The 20,991-nt window shown below is 41.9% G+C and overlaps 1 protein-coding gene across 3 annotated transcripts in view; it reads right to left on the bottom strand.

The window, feature by feature from the left end:
• The window catches only part of MYLK (myosin light chain kinase), a 1,478,514-nt gene that overhangs the window by 701,762 nt on the left and 755,761 nt on the right, over window positions 1–20,991 (bottom strand). For all 3 annotated transcript variants that reach the window (XM_085647312.1, XM_085647311.1, XM_085647313.1), the window contains 2 exons: window positions 19,944–20,147; window positions 7,676–7,810 (listed from right to left, as the gene is read on the bottom strand). In XM_085647312.1, coding sequence (XP_085503438.1) covers window positions 7,676–7,810; window positions 19,944–20,147 — 339 coding nt within the window. The remainder of the gene's footprint in view (window positions 1–7,675; window positions 7,811–19,943; window positions 20,148–20,991) is intronic.

Below are 20,991 nucleotides of genomic sequence, written 5' to 3'. Positions count from 1 at the left end.
CCTGAAGAATTACTCATGCATTCAAAACATTGCAAACAGAACTAGACCTCCATGCAGAATGCATTTGCAAGGAAACTCTGTATGATACATATTAAGCTCACTTCAACATACTTTGTGAATCCAAAACATCACAAGCTCAGTAGTTGAATCCTTCTAAATAATATATTAGGGGCAAAACACAACTCTTGATACTAAGGTAAGCAAACATTTCAGTTATTACAGCCATATAGACTTGTTACAGCTCTATAGAGTTATTTCAGCTCCTTGAAACAATACAATTGCACAGCAGGCTTGTAGAGGTAGTTCTGAAAAGCTGACACCATCTCCATCAGGTCACACGGGTCATGCTTCCCCACTTGTCCATTAGCCAGCAGCAGAAAGCTCCCCATTCACCCCCAACATTTCTGCCAGCCGACTATGTGCACTCAGCGGTTGAACTGGCCTAGCTGCGAGCCATACTGGTCAGGAATAAAGATCAAAGGCATCTCCTTACCTGTATTATTGATGATACTGCCGATGCTACAATACGCCATCGACTCTGGTCCGTTTCACTGAACATGGCACGCGATGTTTGATGCTGCACCCAAAACCAGCAGCCTGAACAACACCAGAAGGAAACAGCAGTGTCTGCGGCCGGGGTATCCTTGAAGCTGGACTGCCACGTGGCATGTCAGCTGATTCAGCCAAATAGCAACAGTGGCAAGCTGCAACTGTTCATGGCCGCCAGTGAGCTCAGCTAGTTCTTGCTGAACGAGGTGGAAGCTGAAAACATGTTTTGTGCAGCAAAGTGTCCCAGTTTCTGTTTACCGGTGCTGCTTTTGTCACCTCAGAGCCTGGGACAGCAGGGACAGTAACACGAGAGAAAGCAAGGGCAGCAAGCACTACCCCTGGAGAACCTTTTAAGTGAACCCATGTTAGAGCCACCACCAATCATCATGGAGAGATGGATTTAGAGAGTTCAGGACAATTGAGTTTTCAGCATGTGGAAACCTCACCAGAATGTCTTCTATCTAGAAGTACAAACTGAGGGGAGGCGGACCAAAGACATCGGGTCTTTGTCGCGTCCATCGGGTTTGTGTGATCGACATAGTTCTGCGAGATATTCCCTCAGGGGAACGGCTGTATGGGAACTTGCAGATTATGCAAAGGATCTTTGACCTGTAGCCAGGGATCAGACGTCAAAGCATGTATAATCTGTTCATTACAATGGAGGTTCAATAGGACTGGCTACATGGTGTTAGGCTGAGAGTTGTGACGGGGAGTCCCTTGTAGATGCCTATACTGTAGGGCAAACAAGACATCATCACTGCAACCATAAGAGCAACTTTCTTCATTATCAAAAGTAGACGAAAAACTTGATGCATCGAACAGACCATGATCTGGTCTTTTTAAAAGTTGTAAATCCTGTTTCAAGCTGTGATTAAAAATTGGGGTCTGTACTCATTTTAAATCCTTTTTTGAACTCCCGGACATTAAGGCACAGAAAACACAATTTGATTCATAAAAGGGTTAAAGACCCAGCAGCCAGCATAGCCTTCAGAACACCCACAAAGCAAACCTCACGCATCAGCTACAAAGTGTCTTCTTCACACCATGAGCAGGTCCAGCACCTAAAATTGGCTCAACTACTTATCCATGGATCTAATGTGCAGCCGACGGAGCCTCCTTTTCTTTCAGACAAAAGCTTGGCCGTGTAATTTTTCGAGGCCACTATGTTTCGGTTCATCGTCCTTCCGGTAACCCTGCTTTCTCATGGCATTCGAAACAGTTGTCGCAGCATAGAGTGCTTTATAAAAACTTAAAATAATTTAAACTGTAAAAATGTTAACTTTCTATATAACACACCATACTATTCTCTTCCCATCTCTAGGTGCTGCAAATAAGACATATTATTTTCACACATTTTAACTGTACTCAGTTTACCGACCTCAGAAGGATGAAAAGCAGAGTTGGATATGCTGGGAATAAAACTCCAAACGCATACATACCTGGAGATGGCAGTTGCTTCACTGGCTGTGCCATGTTGCTAAGTGTGCAGAAGCATCATGAAAGTAAGGATGGCAGTACCAGTAACAGGATAAAGATGTTTAAAATGGACTAAGGCGATTTTTAACAATTGAGGTTTGGCTGCGACATTAAGGTGAACAAAGACTTGACCCATCTTCTTAGAGTACAACACATGAATGAGCTTCACTGGTGTATCTGCTTGTAAATTTAAATATGAAATTCGAATCATTTTTCAGACCGTAAAGGACACAATCATAAAGAAGGAGGGGTGAAGATAGTTTTTGAACTGGTCGGTAAATGGTACTAACGTATACAGCCTTAAATCTTCTCAACAGACTGAAAAAGGTCAGCTGAAATGAATTACAGCAATTTATGGTCTGACACACAAATATATTTTCCAGTTGCAAATGCCTGTGATTCACAATCATGCCTTAGTGTAATACGCGAAAGCCCTTTTGCAAATCCGAAAAGTATTTTCACCTCGTAAAAAGTTTTCTGCAACCTATTACAATTTGCAAATATGAGAGAGCATGTAGCATCCCCCTCTTCCTATTTGAAAGTTAGTGTGACTGCAACTGCGGTTGTAAACCATTGATCAGTTTCCAACACCCAAGCTTGGATGGCAAGAAGCAAAGGGGCCCCATGCCAGTGGGACAACTTCCTCTTTGGGAATTGTGGCAGGTGGCCCAAGATAGAGCAGACAGTAGCCCAGGTGACTACCGCATGCCTCCTGATGTACTCCATGGATGTCAACATTTCTGTGTTTTTTAACAGCACCTGTCAAAAGACAAGGGATGCTTTTAAAAACAAGCATTGAAAATGCAATAGGTCTCGCCCTTGTTTAAGTTAAAGCAATTCTGTTTGTAATTAGGTGGCTTTTTAGCTTTGCTTTTATTAGTGTTTTTCAAACTTTCATGTACGTAACATGCATATGTATATGTATGCATGCATTTATATTTATATAGATATGCAGAGGTATATATATGTTTATATATGTATGTAAATAAGGCATCACCCACCGGAGGGTTGATTTGTGAACCACAAGTCCCAAGATCCATTGCCAGGACCTACCAGAGGTCATCCACTAGGGGGCTAAAATGTCAATAAATGAAGGACGCAAATAGCTTTGTGGATTTCAGATGCCAAAACGTATCCTTTGACAAAGGTCGAAGACGACTGAAACACGTTAGGAAAACGAAATACATAAATACATTGTATCTACAGTCACTGTTGGGAGTGCGGCTCATTTTCCTTTGAGGAGGGAGTTTGGATGAGATGTATGTAAATATATACACATACATATATATATGCATATATATACATATATATATATATCTATGTGCATATGTGTGCACGTAGAGAGTGGTAGAGAGTGGTAGAGAGGTAGAGAGGTAGAGAGTAGTAGAGAGAGAGACAGAGAGAGGTAGAGAGTGAGGAGTAGAGAGTGAGTAGTAGACAGTGAGTAGTAGAGAGTAGTAGAGAGTGAGTAGTAGAGAGAGTAGTAGAGAGTGAGTAGTAGTGAGTAGTAGTGAGTAGTAGAGAGTGAGTAGTAGAGTGAGTAGTAGAGAGTGAGTAGTAGAGCATGAGTAGTAGAGAGTGAGAGTGAATAGTAGAGAGTGAGTAGTAGAGAATAGTAGAGAGAGAGTAGTAGAGAGTGAGTAGTAGAGAGTAGTAGAGACAGTAGTAGAGAGTGAGTAGAGAGTGAGTAGTAGAGTTAGTAGTAGATAGAGAGTGAGTAGTAGAGAGTAGTAGAGAGTGAGTAGTAGAGAGTAGTAGAGAGTGAGTAGTAGAGTAGTAGAGAGAGTAGTAGAGAGGAGAGAGTGAGTAGAGAGTGAGTAGTAGAGAGTGAGTAGTAGAGAGTGAGTAGTAGAGAGTGAGTACTAGAGAGTAGTAGAGAGAGTAGTAGAGAGTGAGCAGTAGAGAGGAGAGAGTAGTACAGAGAGAGTAGTTGAGAGTGAGTAGTAGAGTAGGAAGTAGTAGAGTAGGGAGTAGTAAAAAGAGAGTAGTAGAGAGTGAGTAGTAGAGAGTGAGTAGAGAGTAGTAGAGAGTGAGTAGTAGAGAGTAGTAGAGTGTGAGTAGTAGAGTAGTATAGAGTGAGTAGAGAGTAGTAGAGAGAGAGTAGTGGAGTGAGTAGTAGAGTGAGTAGTAGAGTGAGTAGTAGATTGAGTAGTAGAGAGTAGAGAGTAGTAGAGAGTAGCAGAGAGTAGCAGAGAGTAGCAGAGATTGAGTAGTAGAGTGAGTAGTAGAGTGAGTAGTAGAGTGAGTAGAGAGAGAGTAGTAGAGTGAGTAGAGAGAGAGTAGTAGAGAGTAGTAGAGAGTGGCTATGAACATACTGATGGTAAGTAAATACATCCAGCACTTTGACCGGTTGTGTACTAGTTGCAACACTGCTAAACCTTGTCAAATGAACACCGTGCCCACTGTTGCGTTAGCCCAAAGAAATTTCAAGTCAACCACAAACAACAATCAGAACAGAGTGCAAAGTCCCAAGTTCCAGTAGCTGAGGGGCTTGAGGCTGCATGCTAGATGCAGAAAAGATGACAGTTTCTGATGGTCCAGTTACATTACAGTGCACACTCTGACCCAGGAAATAGGTACTTTCCAGCCATCACCTGCAAAAACAGTTCACCTTGGATATACTAATGCCAGAACAGGTCCGTGGGCCACTGCTGTCCTTATGCCACCAGGAACCTTCCCGTCAGGTACTCAGGCCAAAAAGTAGTTCTTCATACAACGATTGCTGCCTTTAGCACTGAGAAGGATCAGAATGGTGACAAGGACGCCCTAACTCGGTAGACACTCGCTCCTTTCTTCGGTTGTCTATATCAGGCAGGAAGACCTTCAAAACACCTGAAGGACACGTAGCCCATTTTCGTGGATAACTGCTAACTGAACCAAATCATAAAGCAAAAACAAACCATGCTGCAGACTGAAGGCTTTTAAGAAATGTAGCAAAAAACGTGAGCTCCGTACTAGGTCTTCTCCAAAACAAATCTGTAAAGTATTCAAGCAGAATATTCAGGTACAACACGTCTAATGGAGTGTGGTGTTGAGGCTTTATAAGAAAGTAAAAAAAAAATATTAGTCAATAATACCTTTTGTTGAACATTTGAAACTTTGCTACATTATACAGCAGTCTCTTCTAAAAGTGCATTGTATTAAGTGAATTGCCTAAATGCTACTGCTTTTCAGAGGCTGAATTCGCAGAAGCTGCTCGAATCATCCTGTCGAGAGCCTTGAGCACCAGAGACGCTATGAAAATAACGAATGGAAAAACCAAAGGAATTTAAAATCGCAAAGCAGAATAGAAACATGACGTTTGGCGGCACATCTGCAGAATGTACTCCATAGCGCGGGTGAGGTATGCGCATGGTGACGACTACCCATGCTAAACGGGTTGAGGCGTGTCATCAAAAAAAGACTGGAATGGGAGCGGCATCCAGAGCGATGTTGAAGGTGATTCATTAGCATAGCGTGTGCTGTGGGTAACAATCGCCATGTGTCACCAAGGGGGCCGGTCGGGCTGGGGTTCCTGTGTGACATGGCGTTGGGGCGGCTGCAGCTGCGTGAGAGAGGCTGGCAGGGCTGGGGCTCCTGTGAGGTGCACGCCGGCTTCCTTCAACTCTGGGTCCGCGCATGCACTGTTTAAAGTGAAAGTACGCCGCCATGCGCGCGCGCGTGCACATCTCTTGACGGAGCCAGAGTTGAAGGAAGCCGGTGTGTTTAACAAGATGGCGGCGGACAGTCCACTGTCCTACGGACATGCAGACGCGTGCACGAAAACCCTCGCCAGCATCGATTACAAAAGGTACCCGAATTAGCGAATGCAGCGCATGCGCTGCTTTCGCCAAGCAAGACCTAACAATATGGTGACATGAAGGTAATGTTAACCCAACAGTGGAGGCACGGCTTAATTTGCAAACTAACGAATGCTGCTGCACAAAGCTCTGCTCAGAAACCGTGGCCGGTTGGCAGTCTGAAATCCACCTCACGCCTCTTTGGTAAACTACTAACCACTCCCTGCCCCTTTATCTCACTCCTGCAGGTTCCCACTTTCTCCTTTCATGACGATTTTTCCGTCTTTCTCTTCCTGCGTCTTTCCGATTTGTGGGCCTCATTTATGAGGCCCCTTGCGGCACTTTTGCGCCACCGGAACATCACTTTTTTAAAGTTCCGGTGGAGCAATGTGCCATGGCTTATTTACAAGGCCACGTAAAAAGCCACTTTAAGTGGCTTTCCATGGCCTTGTATATGTGTGCTGCAGCAGCACACATATAAAGAAGAAATCGCGGAAGTGATTGATTTTTAGCAGGAATGTGTCCCTTCCTGCACAAAATCAATCAGCCCTGCAACGCAGGCACCCGTGCACCATGGTGCAAGGGTGCCTGTGTTGGTGCATGCAGCCCATTGTGCACCAGCCCAGGGGAAAAGGGCAGGCATGCACTGTATCATAGATACGGAGCATTCCTGCCCTTTTCTTTTGATGCATGGCAGTGCAGGAAGATTGCTTGCAGCGCTGCCCTGCACCAAAACCTCATAAATGAGGATCTGTGTGTTTTTCCCTTTCTTGATCGGTAAATATCTGATGCGTAAAAGTACTTGCTGGTCCTTGGAAATATGTGCCAGTGGCCACCACCAGCTCAAATTACGCATTGGGTGGAGGTCTGCTGTCGGTCACAGGCCTCTCTCCCTACTCAGAGTAATTTCATATCAAACATCTCAAACTAAATCAAATTTGTGGAAATTGTCAGGGAAGAGTTGGTAGACACAATACCGGATATATCTAAAAATTCGCTACAAGAGAGGTTATGTGGCATTCTAATAGAGGGAATGGTAGGCATTTTAACAGAGAAAATGTTAGGCATACAATTGAAAAGATCAGCAGGCACGAGGAAGGACGTGTCCATGAAGGTGTTACTAGTGGGCTCTGCAGGCTAAGCAATAGAAAGATCATTAGAGTGCTTGACAGACTTGTTAATGGATGGTTGAAAGGCATGACAGCTCCATAATTGGGCCTAGTAATAGTGGAGTCAGCTGGCGTGTTAATAGTGTGATAAGGGGTCATGCTACTAGAGAGAGCAGTAAGGCAGGCTGACAAATGCATTGGTAGGTCCTATGGCAGCGAGACCAACAGCAATGCTATGCATGGGGGTTGGGAGCACACTGCCTCACTGTCCCAGCAAAGTCGCCCCTTTGCATCCTGGTAAATGCAGTTCACAGTTCAAACTTACTTCAAAATTTGCTGGAGTTTTCACCAAAGTTGGTGCAGACATTGCTGTATTTCTCTAGACACGTGTTTCTGGGTTGAGCCCTTCATCAGTAGAGAGCAGCAGTATTAGAGAGCAAAGAAATCATCTGGGGTTGCAGGAAATGCTGCCAAGTTCCTCTCAGGTCACAGTACCACTCACAGGCACACAGGTGCATCTCCAAAGCTTGTTAACAGCTACGCTAGTTCAGCAGCTCGACCGCATGCCAGCACGGAATAGGTAGACATGCTACATGAGAGACGTTGGCGGCAAAGTAACAGAGGCCTAGGATTACAGGGATCATTCTACAGTATGCAAGAGGGACAATAAAGGGTTGGTGGACCTGTAGAATGATAGGTAGGCATATTACATGGATGAATGAAACAGGTAATAGAAGATGCCCTTGACTGGGGTTGGCTTACCATTTAATATCCATGAGACTTCAGGCACTGGGGTGCCCCCAACTGAACATTGCAGCGTAAAGTTTTGCCCTTCAGTCACACTACAACCCTCCATCGTACTGGAAAAATAAGGGGCAACATCTTCGACTTTACGACCTAGAAATCAAGCGGAAGTAGACATTGCAGTGTTAGTTCCCTCTTCGTATGATGCTGGTGATGTAAGACATGTAAAATGCAACACTAAGTAACTTTATAATAGGGTCTAAAACTATTAAAATTAACACTGGGCTATATTTTTAGTTGACATCTACAGACCTTGTCGATGAGCATGTCGGAAAATATCACGTTTGTTCGACAAATATATGCCACTATTTATTAGGAATTTATAGACCCCTCATCTGCTCAAAGCTCAGAGTAGTGGATTCTTTCCATAGTTGTTTTCTAAATTGTATACTTATCAGTTGTTGGTATTTCAGTTGTCAACCCAATAAAGAAAGGGGTAACAAACAACACTATCGTAGTCATGCTTCAAATAACATGAAAACAAAGGGTAAACTCCAAGCAAAAGAGGGATCGGAATATGAAAAAATGGCAACTCTTCAAAGGCAAAATCATGCAAATAGCCCTTGACGACTCTTCAATGTCATACCAAACTTTATTGCTTTGCCCGTAATGCACCTCTCCTGCCTTACCACACAACCAGGGCGTATGCAAAAAATGTAAAATCTTTTTCTTTGCAAAAATACATAAAATCCGATCAGATAATGTCCTTAAAGCTACATCTTCAAAACTACAACCCATTTTAGTGCCAGACCAACTGCTTGGCATTGACACCCGCGGAACCCTGAGAAATCCAAACTATTCTGAAAGGCCAGAGACCCACCAAGGACCTAGGTAGCCATGCCGATGGCCAGTCGTTGGTGCCCACGAGAGCCACAAAGAACTCAGGGGACTAATGCTAATTGGCAGTCGCCGCTACCCATGCTGAAATGCTAAGAACATCTCTTTCCATCTTCATCAACAGCTCACTGGAACTTGCAATGACAAAGCCAATAGATTTCGCGTATGTGAGATTGATTGCCTTTGCCAGTGTTTTTTTTACCCAACATGTACAGCAGCACAGTTACTGTGCAACATGGCTAAAAAAAGGAGAGAGGCAATATACAGATTGGGAGGGGGGGAGAAGGATGTGGCACTACAGGCAGAGATACTGTCCTCGGAACTGGGGAATCAGGTTCCAGTCTTTGCATTGGCTCAACTTCCTGTGATTCTGGTCAAATCACTTAATCTCTCTTCCTATTAAAAAATAAAGACTTAAATTGTGGAATGCAATTGGTGCTCATTTCAAGCACTAAAAAAAGTGAATTTGTGATATGCAAGTAGTGCTCATGTATAGCGCTGATATCTTCGTGTCAAGTTTTGCGATATAAATAATATTCACAACAAGAAGACATAGTACCTCATTCACAGCGCGAGCAGTGGATAGGCACTAACATTAATTCATCTGTACTTGGTTCATCCGCTCACAAACAAAAGGAAGTGACGCCTGCATATTCTGCCAAATTGGAAGGCAACAAACAAGAGTGATAAGGATGTTAATGAATTATAAGCAGTGTGTGGGCTAAAAGCCCCTTTTTAGACACAAGAGATCATCACCTTTATTGACAGGGCATGTAGGTGAGATCTAAAATGGAAAAGTCAGAAATCCCAGAAAACAGTCACTGAAGAAGCCATTTTATAGAAAAAAAGCCACCCCTAGAGGGCTGTAAGTGTTAATGAACTATTAATGTATTCCGATGGATCTCTGAAGTCTGAAGAAAGTCCCACATTGGAAATAACGGATCCCTGGGTGAGAGTACAGTCTGCAATACTGAACCATGACCACAGTTATAGCCTTCATCCTATAATAGGAGTCCAGAATCTTCCGAGAATGCACAACCTCAGTCAACATAGTACAACATCTTTATGAGCAAATTACAGTGTTTCACCAATGCCTAAGAGAATGCTGTGAGCTGGGTAGTCTGATTCCTGCTCAAAGGAAGCCAAAAAACTAGATGTGGAGACGTCTGCTCAGCAGCCAGCCCAGGCAATTGTAGGGCCCCTTGGGGCTCCCTGACCCTCTTTAACATCTATATCAAACACCTACATCAAACCACCCAAGATGATCTCTCAGGTCTGCCACCTCCAATTCTGCCCCTAATCTGATGACAAACAAAACTAATCAAAGATGCAAGGGGCCTCTAGTCAATTCACAACTGACTGAAAGAGCCATGAGCCATGGAAAACTGACTGGGCCAAAAAAGCCTCAATGATGATGGTTGAAAAAAGAAATTTCATTGAGGACCCCAACACCAGACTTGCAATACTCTGGCCCACCATCCTCAGCCAAACTGCTCCCATAATAACTAAAGCAAAAAACCTGAAAGTCATGTGGGACCCTAGCCTCAGCATTAACTCTAAGGAAGGAGAAGTAGTAAAAATCACTGTTTTTATAGAAAACTACTGAAAAAGATCCCTCATTCATCAAACCAAAAAAAGCATTCAGTGGCAGTGGGAGCACAAGTCAACTCAGATCAATAGAGCTCAAATAATGACTAAATGTTAGCTGCCTGTCTTACCCACTGCTAACCCAACATGCCTAGGACACCGAGCACTCAAATACATCTGGTAAAAATAGGAAAAAATAAGCATCCTGCCGGCTTCACTTCACTCAACACTACTACTATCAACCATACCAAGCACCAGAAACAAGAGTACATGCAAAGCAACACTGCTGTGATAGTACCCCACCATTGATTGACATCACCCCAGTCAACCACAACACTCCATTCCTCATGCTCTTCTGGAGAAAATTGAAAACACACCTCTTCAATCACTACCACACCTCCACCTCTCTACAGCCAGCCACATACAAATCTAGCCCCCCCCCTCCAAAAGCCAGCTAACTTGCTCTGACACAAATATTTCCACTTGTAACAGTTATACATGGTGTACATCTAATTTGAGCATGTCTACACCAAATGAAGGTTTTCTTTGCAAACCCACCTCCCTCATTAGGGACAAAGCCACTGTCATTAATGAAGCTCTACCAGCGTTCCTTGCCCCACAACACCACCTATTTCTTTCCCACATGTATTTTGCACACAGGAGGAACTTGGGCAGGGCTTCTAAGCTGTGCGCTTGCTTTTGTTGATATTTTCAAAGATACTTAGTCAGAGCTGTACTTTGAAACCATTCATGGTAGGTGAAATTAATTGTAACATAAAACACTGATATATATATAAAAAGCAAAAAAGGCTACACTGGATTTCATGATATGAGTAAGCAATGGCAACATACTGTTGAATGCTAAATCAATGTTTTATTTGACTCCTTTCCCTTTATTTCCCATTTGAAGAGAGATCTAAAAGATTAAAGCCTCCCATTGAGTAATAATGAGGCCTGGGCAAAATTTATATTCCACGTGCATAATTCACAAAATTGTGGGAATTACGCAAATTGATTCTTATGCGAAGTTCCCAAATCACAACAGTAAGCCACTTTATATAATTATGAGCCTTTAACTGTAAAACTGACTACGAATGGCACAATTTCTGTTAAAAAATGTTCACAAGTGCATGGGACCAACAGAACGTGAGCAGCTGTTCGCAGTGCTGTTTAAATGTATCCTCGCACCAATTATTGACTCGAGGATGCATTTTGCGCTAATATATAGCAAAAAATGACAGATCTACATTCCATGTAATTTTCACACCTCTAGTAATAATGATCCATAAAAATAAATAGGTCTGCCATACTTAAGGGCCCCAGAGCCTTACCTGAACCATGCTTTTTAGTAGGTGGTTCAGCTTAAAAGAACATGGCCTGATTACAAAGCGGGAGGGAATCCGTATTCAACTGGTACCAGGGTTCAACAGCTGAAGTTGGTTTCCAAGTTTAGGTGAACTCCCCTCTCCTATGGTTTCCTTACGCACAGTTTGGCAGGTTAAACTCGTAAAATAAATGCGTTAGAGCAGTCAAAAATGCGAACAACTGAAGGAATTGGCATGGCAGCATTCATTTTTGAGTTTGTTCCTAAATGAAGGGTTAAAAACTAATTGTCAGTGTGTAGCATACATTGTTATAGTGCCCTGAAAGCTCGCAGTAAAATCAGTTTAAGACTGTGAAAATACTCCAGAACTTTTCAAGATATGTTAGGGCTTTTAGTATTAGATATGCATTTGCCCAGTAACATATATAACTTACCGTGAGGTATTTGCAGATGGCTTATGCACATTTTTTCTAAAAGTAAAGTTTACCATACAGAGCAATTTCTTAACAATTAAATAATTGAACCTAATGCATGTCTATTCCAGGAGAAAAAGGCATACAGATGCAGAATATGCAAGTACAACAGATGCAGGCGCCCATGCAAAAACAAGTCCCGGTGATACAGGTCCCACAGGCTCAAATGATCCCACAGAATATAGGACACCCGAAACTTAATTTGAACCAGATGGCAAGAGCAAATGCAAATTCTTTTCAAGAGATAAATCAAAATAAATTCCAACAATTCTCAAATGCAAATCGGAATGCTTTACAGCAACTTCAAATTTCCAATACTGATGGCTCAGGCTCAGATACCTCTAAATAACTGTGACTGAGGGGAGAGGACATTTGCATGTTTGGTGCAGTCTTTGAGTTAGACCAGAGTGGCCCATTTTTAGTAGGTGAGGTGAACGGCCACCCCATATCATTTCTTATATATAATGGTGCTACCAGATCCACTGATAGAAGTGGGGACATTCCAGACCTACCCCCCTTGGGAAAGAAGATTCAAGTTGTAGCAGTTTTCAGAGAAGTTCCCTGTAAAAATAGGCTCATTTGAGGAAAATCCCGAATTTGTCCTGTAAACTGGTTAGGGAGAAATGTATTGTGCAAATTAAATTGTACAATCAATTGTACACCAGAAGGTGTCGAGTTTCAAACTCATGATGAGGATGTGGAATTTAAAATGGTTCAACAAAAGTCAGGTGTATGCTTGTTTCTAATAATGACAATTGAAGAATTGCCTGCTGATTTAAGAGTAACTGTGAACCCCGAAGTATGGGATCTCACAGGAAAAGACATTGGAATGATTAAAGGAATAGAACTCATTCAGATTACCATAAAAGCAAATGCAATGTTTCCAAGAACAACACAGTATAATCTGAACCCAGAAACAATTGCAAGAATTACTCCTGTAATTGAAGACATGATACAGAAAGGAATTTGGAGGGAACGGATTGGGAGTAATGTAACTCTTCGATTATGGGTTTGCAGAAACCCAATGGAAAATATGGTTTATTTAAGACAGTAGGAAGATTAATTAAATAGTTGTCCCAAGTTTTCCTGTGGTACGGAATCCAGCCACAGTATTATTCCAAATTACTTGTACTGCAGAATGGTTTACCATTATTGATCTTTGCCAGGCTTTCTTCTAAGTGCCACTGCACATGAATAGCCAGTTTCTCTTTTTATTCGTGTTCCAGCAGAAAGTTTTTGCATGGTGCAGAGTCCCACAAGGGTATACAGAAATCCATAAATTTTTTATCAGAGTCTGAACAAATACTCTAAAGTAAACACAGATGCCCTCCATATCAGTTCCCGTGCAGTATACTGATGAACTACTTGTGGCTTCACACATGAGAAGCCTTTAGACAAGATACCATTGTAATATTGAATCATCTGACTATAACGGACATAAGGTGTCTCCAGGTAAACTGCAGTATTGTCAGAGAGAAAGTCAATATTTGGGACACATAATTGAGAAGGAAACTAGAAAGGTGTCACCAGAGAGAGTGGAATCAATTATTCAGATTACTCAACCTCGAACACAGAAAGAAGTCAGGATGTGTTTGGGAATGTTTGGCTACTGTAGACAGTGGATACCAAGCTGTTCCTTAGTGGCAAAGCCTTTACTGAGGCTGACACATAAGGATGTGGCTAATATGCTTCTAAGGGACAACAAATGCTTGAAAGTCTTCATAGAGCTAAGAGAAAAACGTTGTCATGCTTCAGCACTAGGAATGCCAGATTCAAGTAAATAATTATTTATATTTTGCACTGAGAGGAAAGGTTGCGCTCTCACAGTGCAAACACAGATACACGGTGGTGCTTGGAAACTACCCTTGGCCCATCGATGCAGGTGTGCCTGGCTGTCTTAAAGCCGTTTCAGTAGTCTGCACTAGTCTGGAAAAGAGTGAGAGCATAGGGATGGGATATCCAGTAACAGTAATCATCCCTCACTCTGTGGAGCTTCTATTGACTAGAACATAAACGCAGTACATGACCCATAATAGGTTCACAAAGTATGAGCAGCAAATCTTGCCTTCTGAAAACGTGGTCATTAAAAGGTGTCAAATATTGAATCCTGCTACTTCTTCTAGTAAATGATGATGTTTGTGATGAATTTGAACAGGATTGCCTAGATGTCACAGATTTATGCACAAGGCCTAGATCCGATATTAAGGATGAATCTCTGATTGAGGCCAATCATGTAATCTTTGTAGGTGGCTCATGCCTGAAAAATAAATGAGGGTACCCTGAGAGAAGCTTTTGCTATATGTTCAATAAATGATGTTGTCGAAGCTTCATAACTTCAAGGGGTTACCTCAGCACAAGTTGATTGCACTTACCAGAGCATGCAGTTTAACTGTTCAAATGAGAGTGACTGTATTTACAAATAATCAGTACGGCGTTGGCGTTATCTATGATTTTGGGCAAGAGATTTCATGACCTCTGCATGAACCCCGATTAGAAATGGGGTGCAGATAAAATACTTTTTAGAAGCTCTCCAATTACCTGTTGAAATTGCAGTTGTTAAATGTGCAGCTCATTAAAATGGGAATGGGTACATTGTCATGGGAAATAGGTTTGCTGATTCGGTAGCATGGTATTGTGCCTTGTTGGGCTCTAGATTTTAACTTCCACATGTGAGTCTGAAGAGAACACTTAATTTTCTATATTGAAGAAAGTAACATAATCTTGTGATGAGTTAAAAAGGGTGCAAGAAAACGTTTCAGAAGCAGAACAACAAAGTTGAATTAGAGCAGGTTGTGAGAAAAATGATAAGTGGGAGTCAGCTGATGGGGGACCAGTATTACCTGATAGTTTATTATTACCAATGACAAGATACTTTCATGGACACACACACAGAGAAGGACACCAGGACTTGCCTTTTCTGGCAGAACACGTTTTACCCCAGATTCAGGATGCTGGCAGAGGAAGTGTGTCACAGATGTGTGACATGTCAACAGATGAATGCAGGAAAAAGAAAACATCACACTGAGTCACATAGGGAGATCAGGTGGTCCGTTCAACAGAATTCCGATGGACTTCATCGAAATGCCTGTTTGGAACTGGCTGACAGATGTCCTGGTCACAGTATGTCTCTTCATGAGATACATGGAAGCCTACCCACTAAGATGAAATGACAGTCTAAATGTAGCAAATTTGTTATTACGAGATTTGATACCTAGGTATGGCATGCCAGTTTCTATGGAGTCAGATATAGGGACCCTCTTCAATAATGAGGTTCTGAAGATGATTTGCACAGCTTTACAGATTGAGCTAAGACTACATTGTATCTATTGACCTGAAGAGTCTAGGATAGTTGAACAGATCAAAGGGACTATCAATTCTCAGCTAGCAAAGGTTTGTACCTCAATATCACTGAAATGGCCAGATGCTTTACCTTTGTGTTGATAAATACTGAAAGTTTCCCTGATGGGAAGACTAGTTAATTGCCACATTACATTTTTATGGGACGTGCAATGAGGCTACCTGCTGTACCTGCAAATGCACTGTTGAACATCACAGATGATATGATACTCGATTCCTGCAAAGGATTGGCTGATGTGGTGCATTCTGATTCTTACCAGGTTGCAGCTGCCACAAAAGATCTACACCAAGAATAGTTCCACAACCTCAATCCTGGTGATTGGGTCATGATCAAGAAGGATGTTAGGAAGAATTTTCTGGTGCTGAGATGGGAAGGCCCCTTCCAAGTCATATAAGTGACTAATACAGCTGTAAAGTGTGGCGGAGTTCCAAACTGGGTGCATGCATCACACACCAAGAAAGTGAGACATCCCAAAGAAGAAATTGTGCTCTTTCACCCTGAACCAAGAGCATTGATGACTGCATTTCTCCAAGCTGTGAGATCATGGGGAGCAATGGTACTGGGATCACATCAGCAACAAGAAGGAGAAAGGGGTGAAGAACTGCAAACAATTGCAGCAAATTCAAGCAACTGTCATTGCACCAAGTGTCATTGAAGTCTCTAACGAAGCAGAAGCAGAGACTGATTCTCAATTTGGAAATATGACTAACAGCATCAGTAGAGCAAAGAAATCCAGGTGAAGGAACAAGTCCTGAACTGAGCAGTCTCGCTAGCGAAGTTGAGTGGCCACTGAAGACTGAAACAGAGTCTGTCAGCTGATCGGATCCCATCGACTATTCCAGAGAAGACAGAAAGAAGTGATGAAAGGGATACAGGCGAGAATCAACAAAAACCAAAAAGATAAAAAAGAGCATAAGTACCTTGTCGGAGGTATTCAGCACCTGAGTGGTCTTACTAAATTGACAACGTACTGAATGCCACAGTACATGAACTGTGTGATGTGAAATCTGAACTGTTTGAACTTCCATGACATCACCACAGTGAGCATTATTAGACAAAGGTCATCTGACTAGTACTAGCAATGAAATTACAAAACGACTTTTGAAAATTAAGAAAGAAAGTTACATCAAAACAAGATACTGATGTTAATCAATTCCTACACTTTTATTTTACAGAAGATCAACCTAAGCTTGAGTCTGCAGTAAAAGAGTTGCCATAACATCATTAGAAAAACATGGAGTAGGGTTAAGGATTGTCTAAAAGAAGATTGCGTTTTTTAAACTAATTACTTAGAAAAGTTATTTACAAAATTCTGCATTGAACTTTAACTTGGGTACATCTAATCTGGGTTTGGGGAAATGTGTTGCCTTAGAAATACATGTAAACATATTATGTACTCAATTTTTGTGATAACAATAGAAAGATTACGATAGTGCTGGATGGATTTTATTTAACACCAGAGAAAGATATTAGAAACAAACACAACAAAAACATATGGATACCAGAATGATGAAGAGCAACTCAAGGCTTAATTTGTCGCATCCAGTAGAGACAATTACTCAACAAATGTTTACTCTAGATTACTACAGGAATACGCACAAGCCATGGGAGCAAAGATTTGTTATGTCTCTGCTCATTAACCGTCTTATGCAAAAAAGGTTTCTAGTGGCATAGGTTAAATACACAATTCAACATATAACGAGCCAGTGTTCTTAATCCACAAGCTTGTGTGGTTTATTTCACTATTATTCTCATATTTTTTTAAAAACAATACATACATTAACACCATGTCATGTTAAAGAATACAATTTCAACAGTTTAACATTACATACAAAAAACAATCACAAATTGTGCGACAATACATGAAATCATTCAAAAATAAACCAATGGACAAAACATGCATCACCAGTCCTAGATTGAAAAAATAATCACACTGGGGCCTAGGTCGTCTGAGATTTACAGACATCGAATATCAACAATCTCCTGCCTATGTGTGTACAAATAGGCAAGATATTGTTGATATTCGATGGCACACATAGGCAGGAGATTGTTGATATTCGACGTGCACCCATAGGTAGGAGATTGTTGATATTCGATGTCTGCACACATAGGCAGGAGTTTATTTAGTTTCTGGACAGAATGGTTGTTTCCTGCTGACTGGGAGGGTATCTGCTATTTAGCTGTGCTATTTCCTAAAATGTTTCACATGAATAGTACAGATGCATTAACAATTACACCAGCACATACACACACACACACTTACTATAGAGAGAGAAGCTCAATTATAGGGAGACACATTTGGTGCAATCATTCCACCTGTAGGAGTCATACTATATGAGGAAAAGATTAAAAAACTGTCAACACATTTCCAACAATCACAAAGATTAATAAATATTTTTTCATAGAAGTTTAAACGTTAATAGAAAATCTTCTCTTTATTATCAGCTAGCCTGGCTGATGAGGGGTGTTACCACGAAACCAGTCCCAGGATGCTTGTTTCTGGTCAAGAGAAGACCTGGTTTGGCAGTTCGGGCTGGACTGTTCCCATGAGAAACAGGTTCAAGACTGATTTGCATATGGCTGGATCTGAACTGCGGTGGCGAAGTGAGATAAAGGATGATGATGGATTCAACCCAGATATGTGACTGGGGGTGAGTGTCTGAAAAGTTTCAGCGCTCTGTCCATCATCGCTTTGTGTTTGCTTTGTTTGCCCTTAATTGGCAGGGGATACCCAGACGTGGGTCCCTTGCTCACTTTGCCACTGGATTCAAGCTAGCCTGGCTGATGAGGGCTGCTACACTGAAACCGGTCCCAAGATGCTTGTTTCCGGCCCAGGGAAGACCTGGCTTGGCAGTTCGGGCTGGACTGCTCGCATGAGGAACGGGGTCAAGACTGATATGCATATGGCTGGGTCTGAACTGGGGTGGCGATGTGAGCTAAAGAACAAAGATTAATTCAACCCAGATCTGTGACTTGGGTGAATGTCTGAAAGGTTTCAGCGCTCCTTCCATCATCTTTTTGTGTGTGGTTGAAATGTATGCATTAGGCCCGGGTAACACAGAATGGGTTCCCTGCAACAAAAATATTAACGTACTACACAGTGTAACATAGAAAAAGGTTCTGTGAATTACATGCTACACACAATGATCAGCAGCAGGCAAATTAATTTTTTAAGGCCCTGATTACTAGTGGGGTGGTAAATTCCAGACGTGTGAACACCCCTGTTTATGCATGGGCCGGAATTACGTGTTTATCTGTATTTAACTACCTCAGCTGACATTAAATGGTTAACCCCGCTGGAATTTAACAGGGAAAATTGTACGGTATTTCCCATACCATGAAGATTTTCATGCGTTAAACACCAAAATCTGCATCGTATTCCCCACAAACTTGGGATAGGTGTTATTTATCGCACACCATAAATAACGTACTCCGTGGTATTATATTAAATCCTAAACTCGTAATAAAGGTCTAAGTATTTTACTTCAAGCCTGTGACCAGAGATTACACACAGATCTCCTCAGCAAGTGCAATAACTACCTAAGCTATTTTAAAAGTGTTACTCCCGGAGACCCTACGGATACATACACATCTCTGCAGCGTGTGCTTCAAGTTCCATGCTTTCTAAAAATAATTTTCTATTTGTAAATAGTAAAGGAAGCCAAAACAGTTTCACTACATTTTTTCTTTGTCAGATTATTTGAGGTCATGTTTTATAAAATTTAAATCATACGAGAGGCCAACCATAGGCTGACTTACATTGACTCTGCTGCCACCCATGACATGTCTTCATCATCACTCTGGCATCCCATGGCTCACCTCTTATGGCTCAGCCCCATTTTCTGTCTCTCCTCCCTCCCAATTAGTGGACTCCTTGTCTAAATTTTTTCTAGCCCTAGGCGAATTTGAATTACTTTGACTTAATTTGTGGAATTTCGGGAATTACGTGTAAAGAGCGCAACACAAAAATTCAGAAATTACATCACTTTGCATAAGTAAGCGGAATTTGAGTAAAAAATTTACAGCAAATGGCAATTCAAAGTGTACAACATATTCAGTGAAAAAACAGAAATCGAGTGGCTGTTGTCCGTCATGCTTTTATTAAATACACCTTTGTCATAAATTCACATGACGCATTTCGGCCAAAATATAGAGCAAAATGACGGATTCGCATTCCACAAAATTTCGCGTAAATTTGTTATTTCACGCAATTATACAAAAGCAAATTACACAAATTGTGTGCAAACATAATTTTTCCCTCTTCCTGCACTGAAAACAGTGTAAAGATGGAAACAACAAAGTGGAAACGATAGAGTACATGATCCTTTTGACAATGTTCTGCCTTCATTTTCTGGAAATTTCAGCAGTCACGTTTCAAGAGAATCCTGTATCATATTGTTGAAGCAGTCTTCTACTCGCCAGGGCCATTGCTAGGTGTTTTGCCACCCTAGGCGAGAATTGAAAAGTGCCGCCCCCTCCCTTTTACTACCATCACTTTCTCCCCCGGTCATCCAGGCTAGAATAATTAATGCATTAGATATTCCCAAACTCATGTTTTTTGCCGCCCTCCGCCTTTTACCGCCCTAGGCGGCCGCCTAGTCTTGCCTAATGGTAGAAACGGCCCTGCTACTCGCTATAGTGACTTACGGTTAACTGTCAGCATCCAGTTACTGGTGATGCGGCCTCTGCTGTTTGACACTGTGCAGCTATAGGACCCAGAATCTTCCACACGGGTCTTTAGTAAACACAAAGAATTGACCTCGTCTTCTTCAAGTTCTTGCACGCCTGGGCTTCTCGTCACTGGGCGTCCATCTTTGAACCATTGCACAGATGGCTTTGGTTTGCCTGAAACTAAACAGAAGAAGTTTCATTAGACCAGATTTTTACTTGAACAACCTTTCGTTTTAAGCTGCGGGGCAGATATGCATTATTAACCTTCGCCATGCCAGGATTAAATCACCTTGATGCAAGTCATACTTTGGGAGCAAACATTTGACCATTCATGGGCAGTGGCGTAAAACAGGCCCCGCGGTGTTTATATCCACTTAAGGCACCTTTCGAAATAGAGCATATGAAGGGCCGTAAATATCATTGGTGACATAGGTGCAGCGGCATCTTAGACCAAAGGTGCAAGGGGTGCGGGGTGGGATCACTTAACTTCAATCATTGCTGCCTTTTACTACCCAACGTGGGAGGTGGACATTTTCGCTTCATGCAGTAGGGCCTGTGCCACCTAGCTACGCCACTAAGAACTTGACAAGAAAGACCACTACGTGAAAGTGAAATATTTTGAGTCTAGCAACCTATGGACAAGGGAAGTGCTCCATATGATAGAGCGCTAAATGTGCCAGGTTCGTTGTGGCTGGGCATTCTATTGCTGGTCGTGGGACAGGGAATTTACATTTCAGGACCAAGCGAGCACTAAGTGAACAGAACAGAGATAATGGTTAAGTCAATGATTTATAGCAAACTTTAAATTAATATAAACACTTGTAGATCCAGTCCACAGGCAGGCCACCTCTTAGTGATGCAGCCCTTGAGATTATCGATACATATTTGTCTATGACTTGTGAACTACATATTCTGGGTCCCTTCACCTTACAGCCTCAGAAGCAGTGTTGGTACTTAAACTGATAGTTCATGGTACTTATCTAAGGCAAATAAAAGATGCAGGAGTTATGGTACAGCAGGTCCC

This window comes from Triturus cristatus, chromosome 3_2 (genome assembly GCF_964204655.1).
Source record: "Triturus cristatus chromosome 3_2, aTriCri1.1, whole genome shotgun sequence".
In the NCBI taxonomy this organism is placed as follows: Eukaryota; Metazoa; Chordata; class Amphibia; order Caudata; family Salamandridae; genus Triturus; species Triturus cristatus.
The sequence above is the reverse complement of the archived record's forward strand: the minus strand, read 5'-3'. Positions and strand labels throughout refer to the sequence as shown.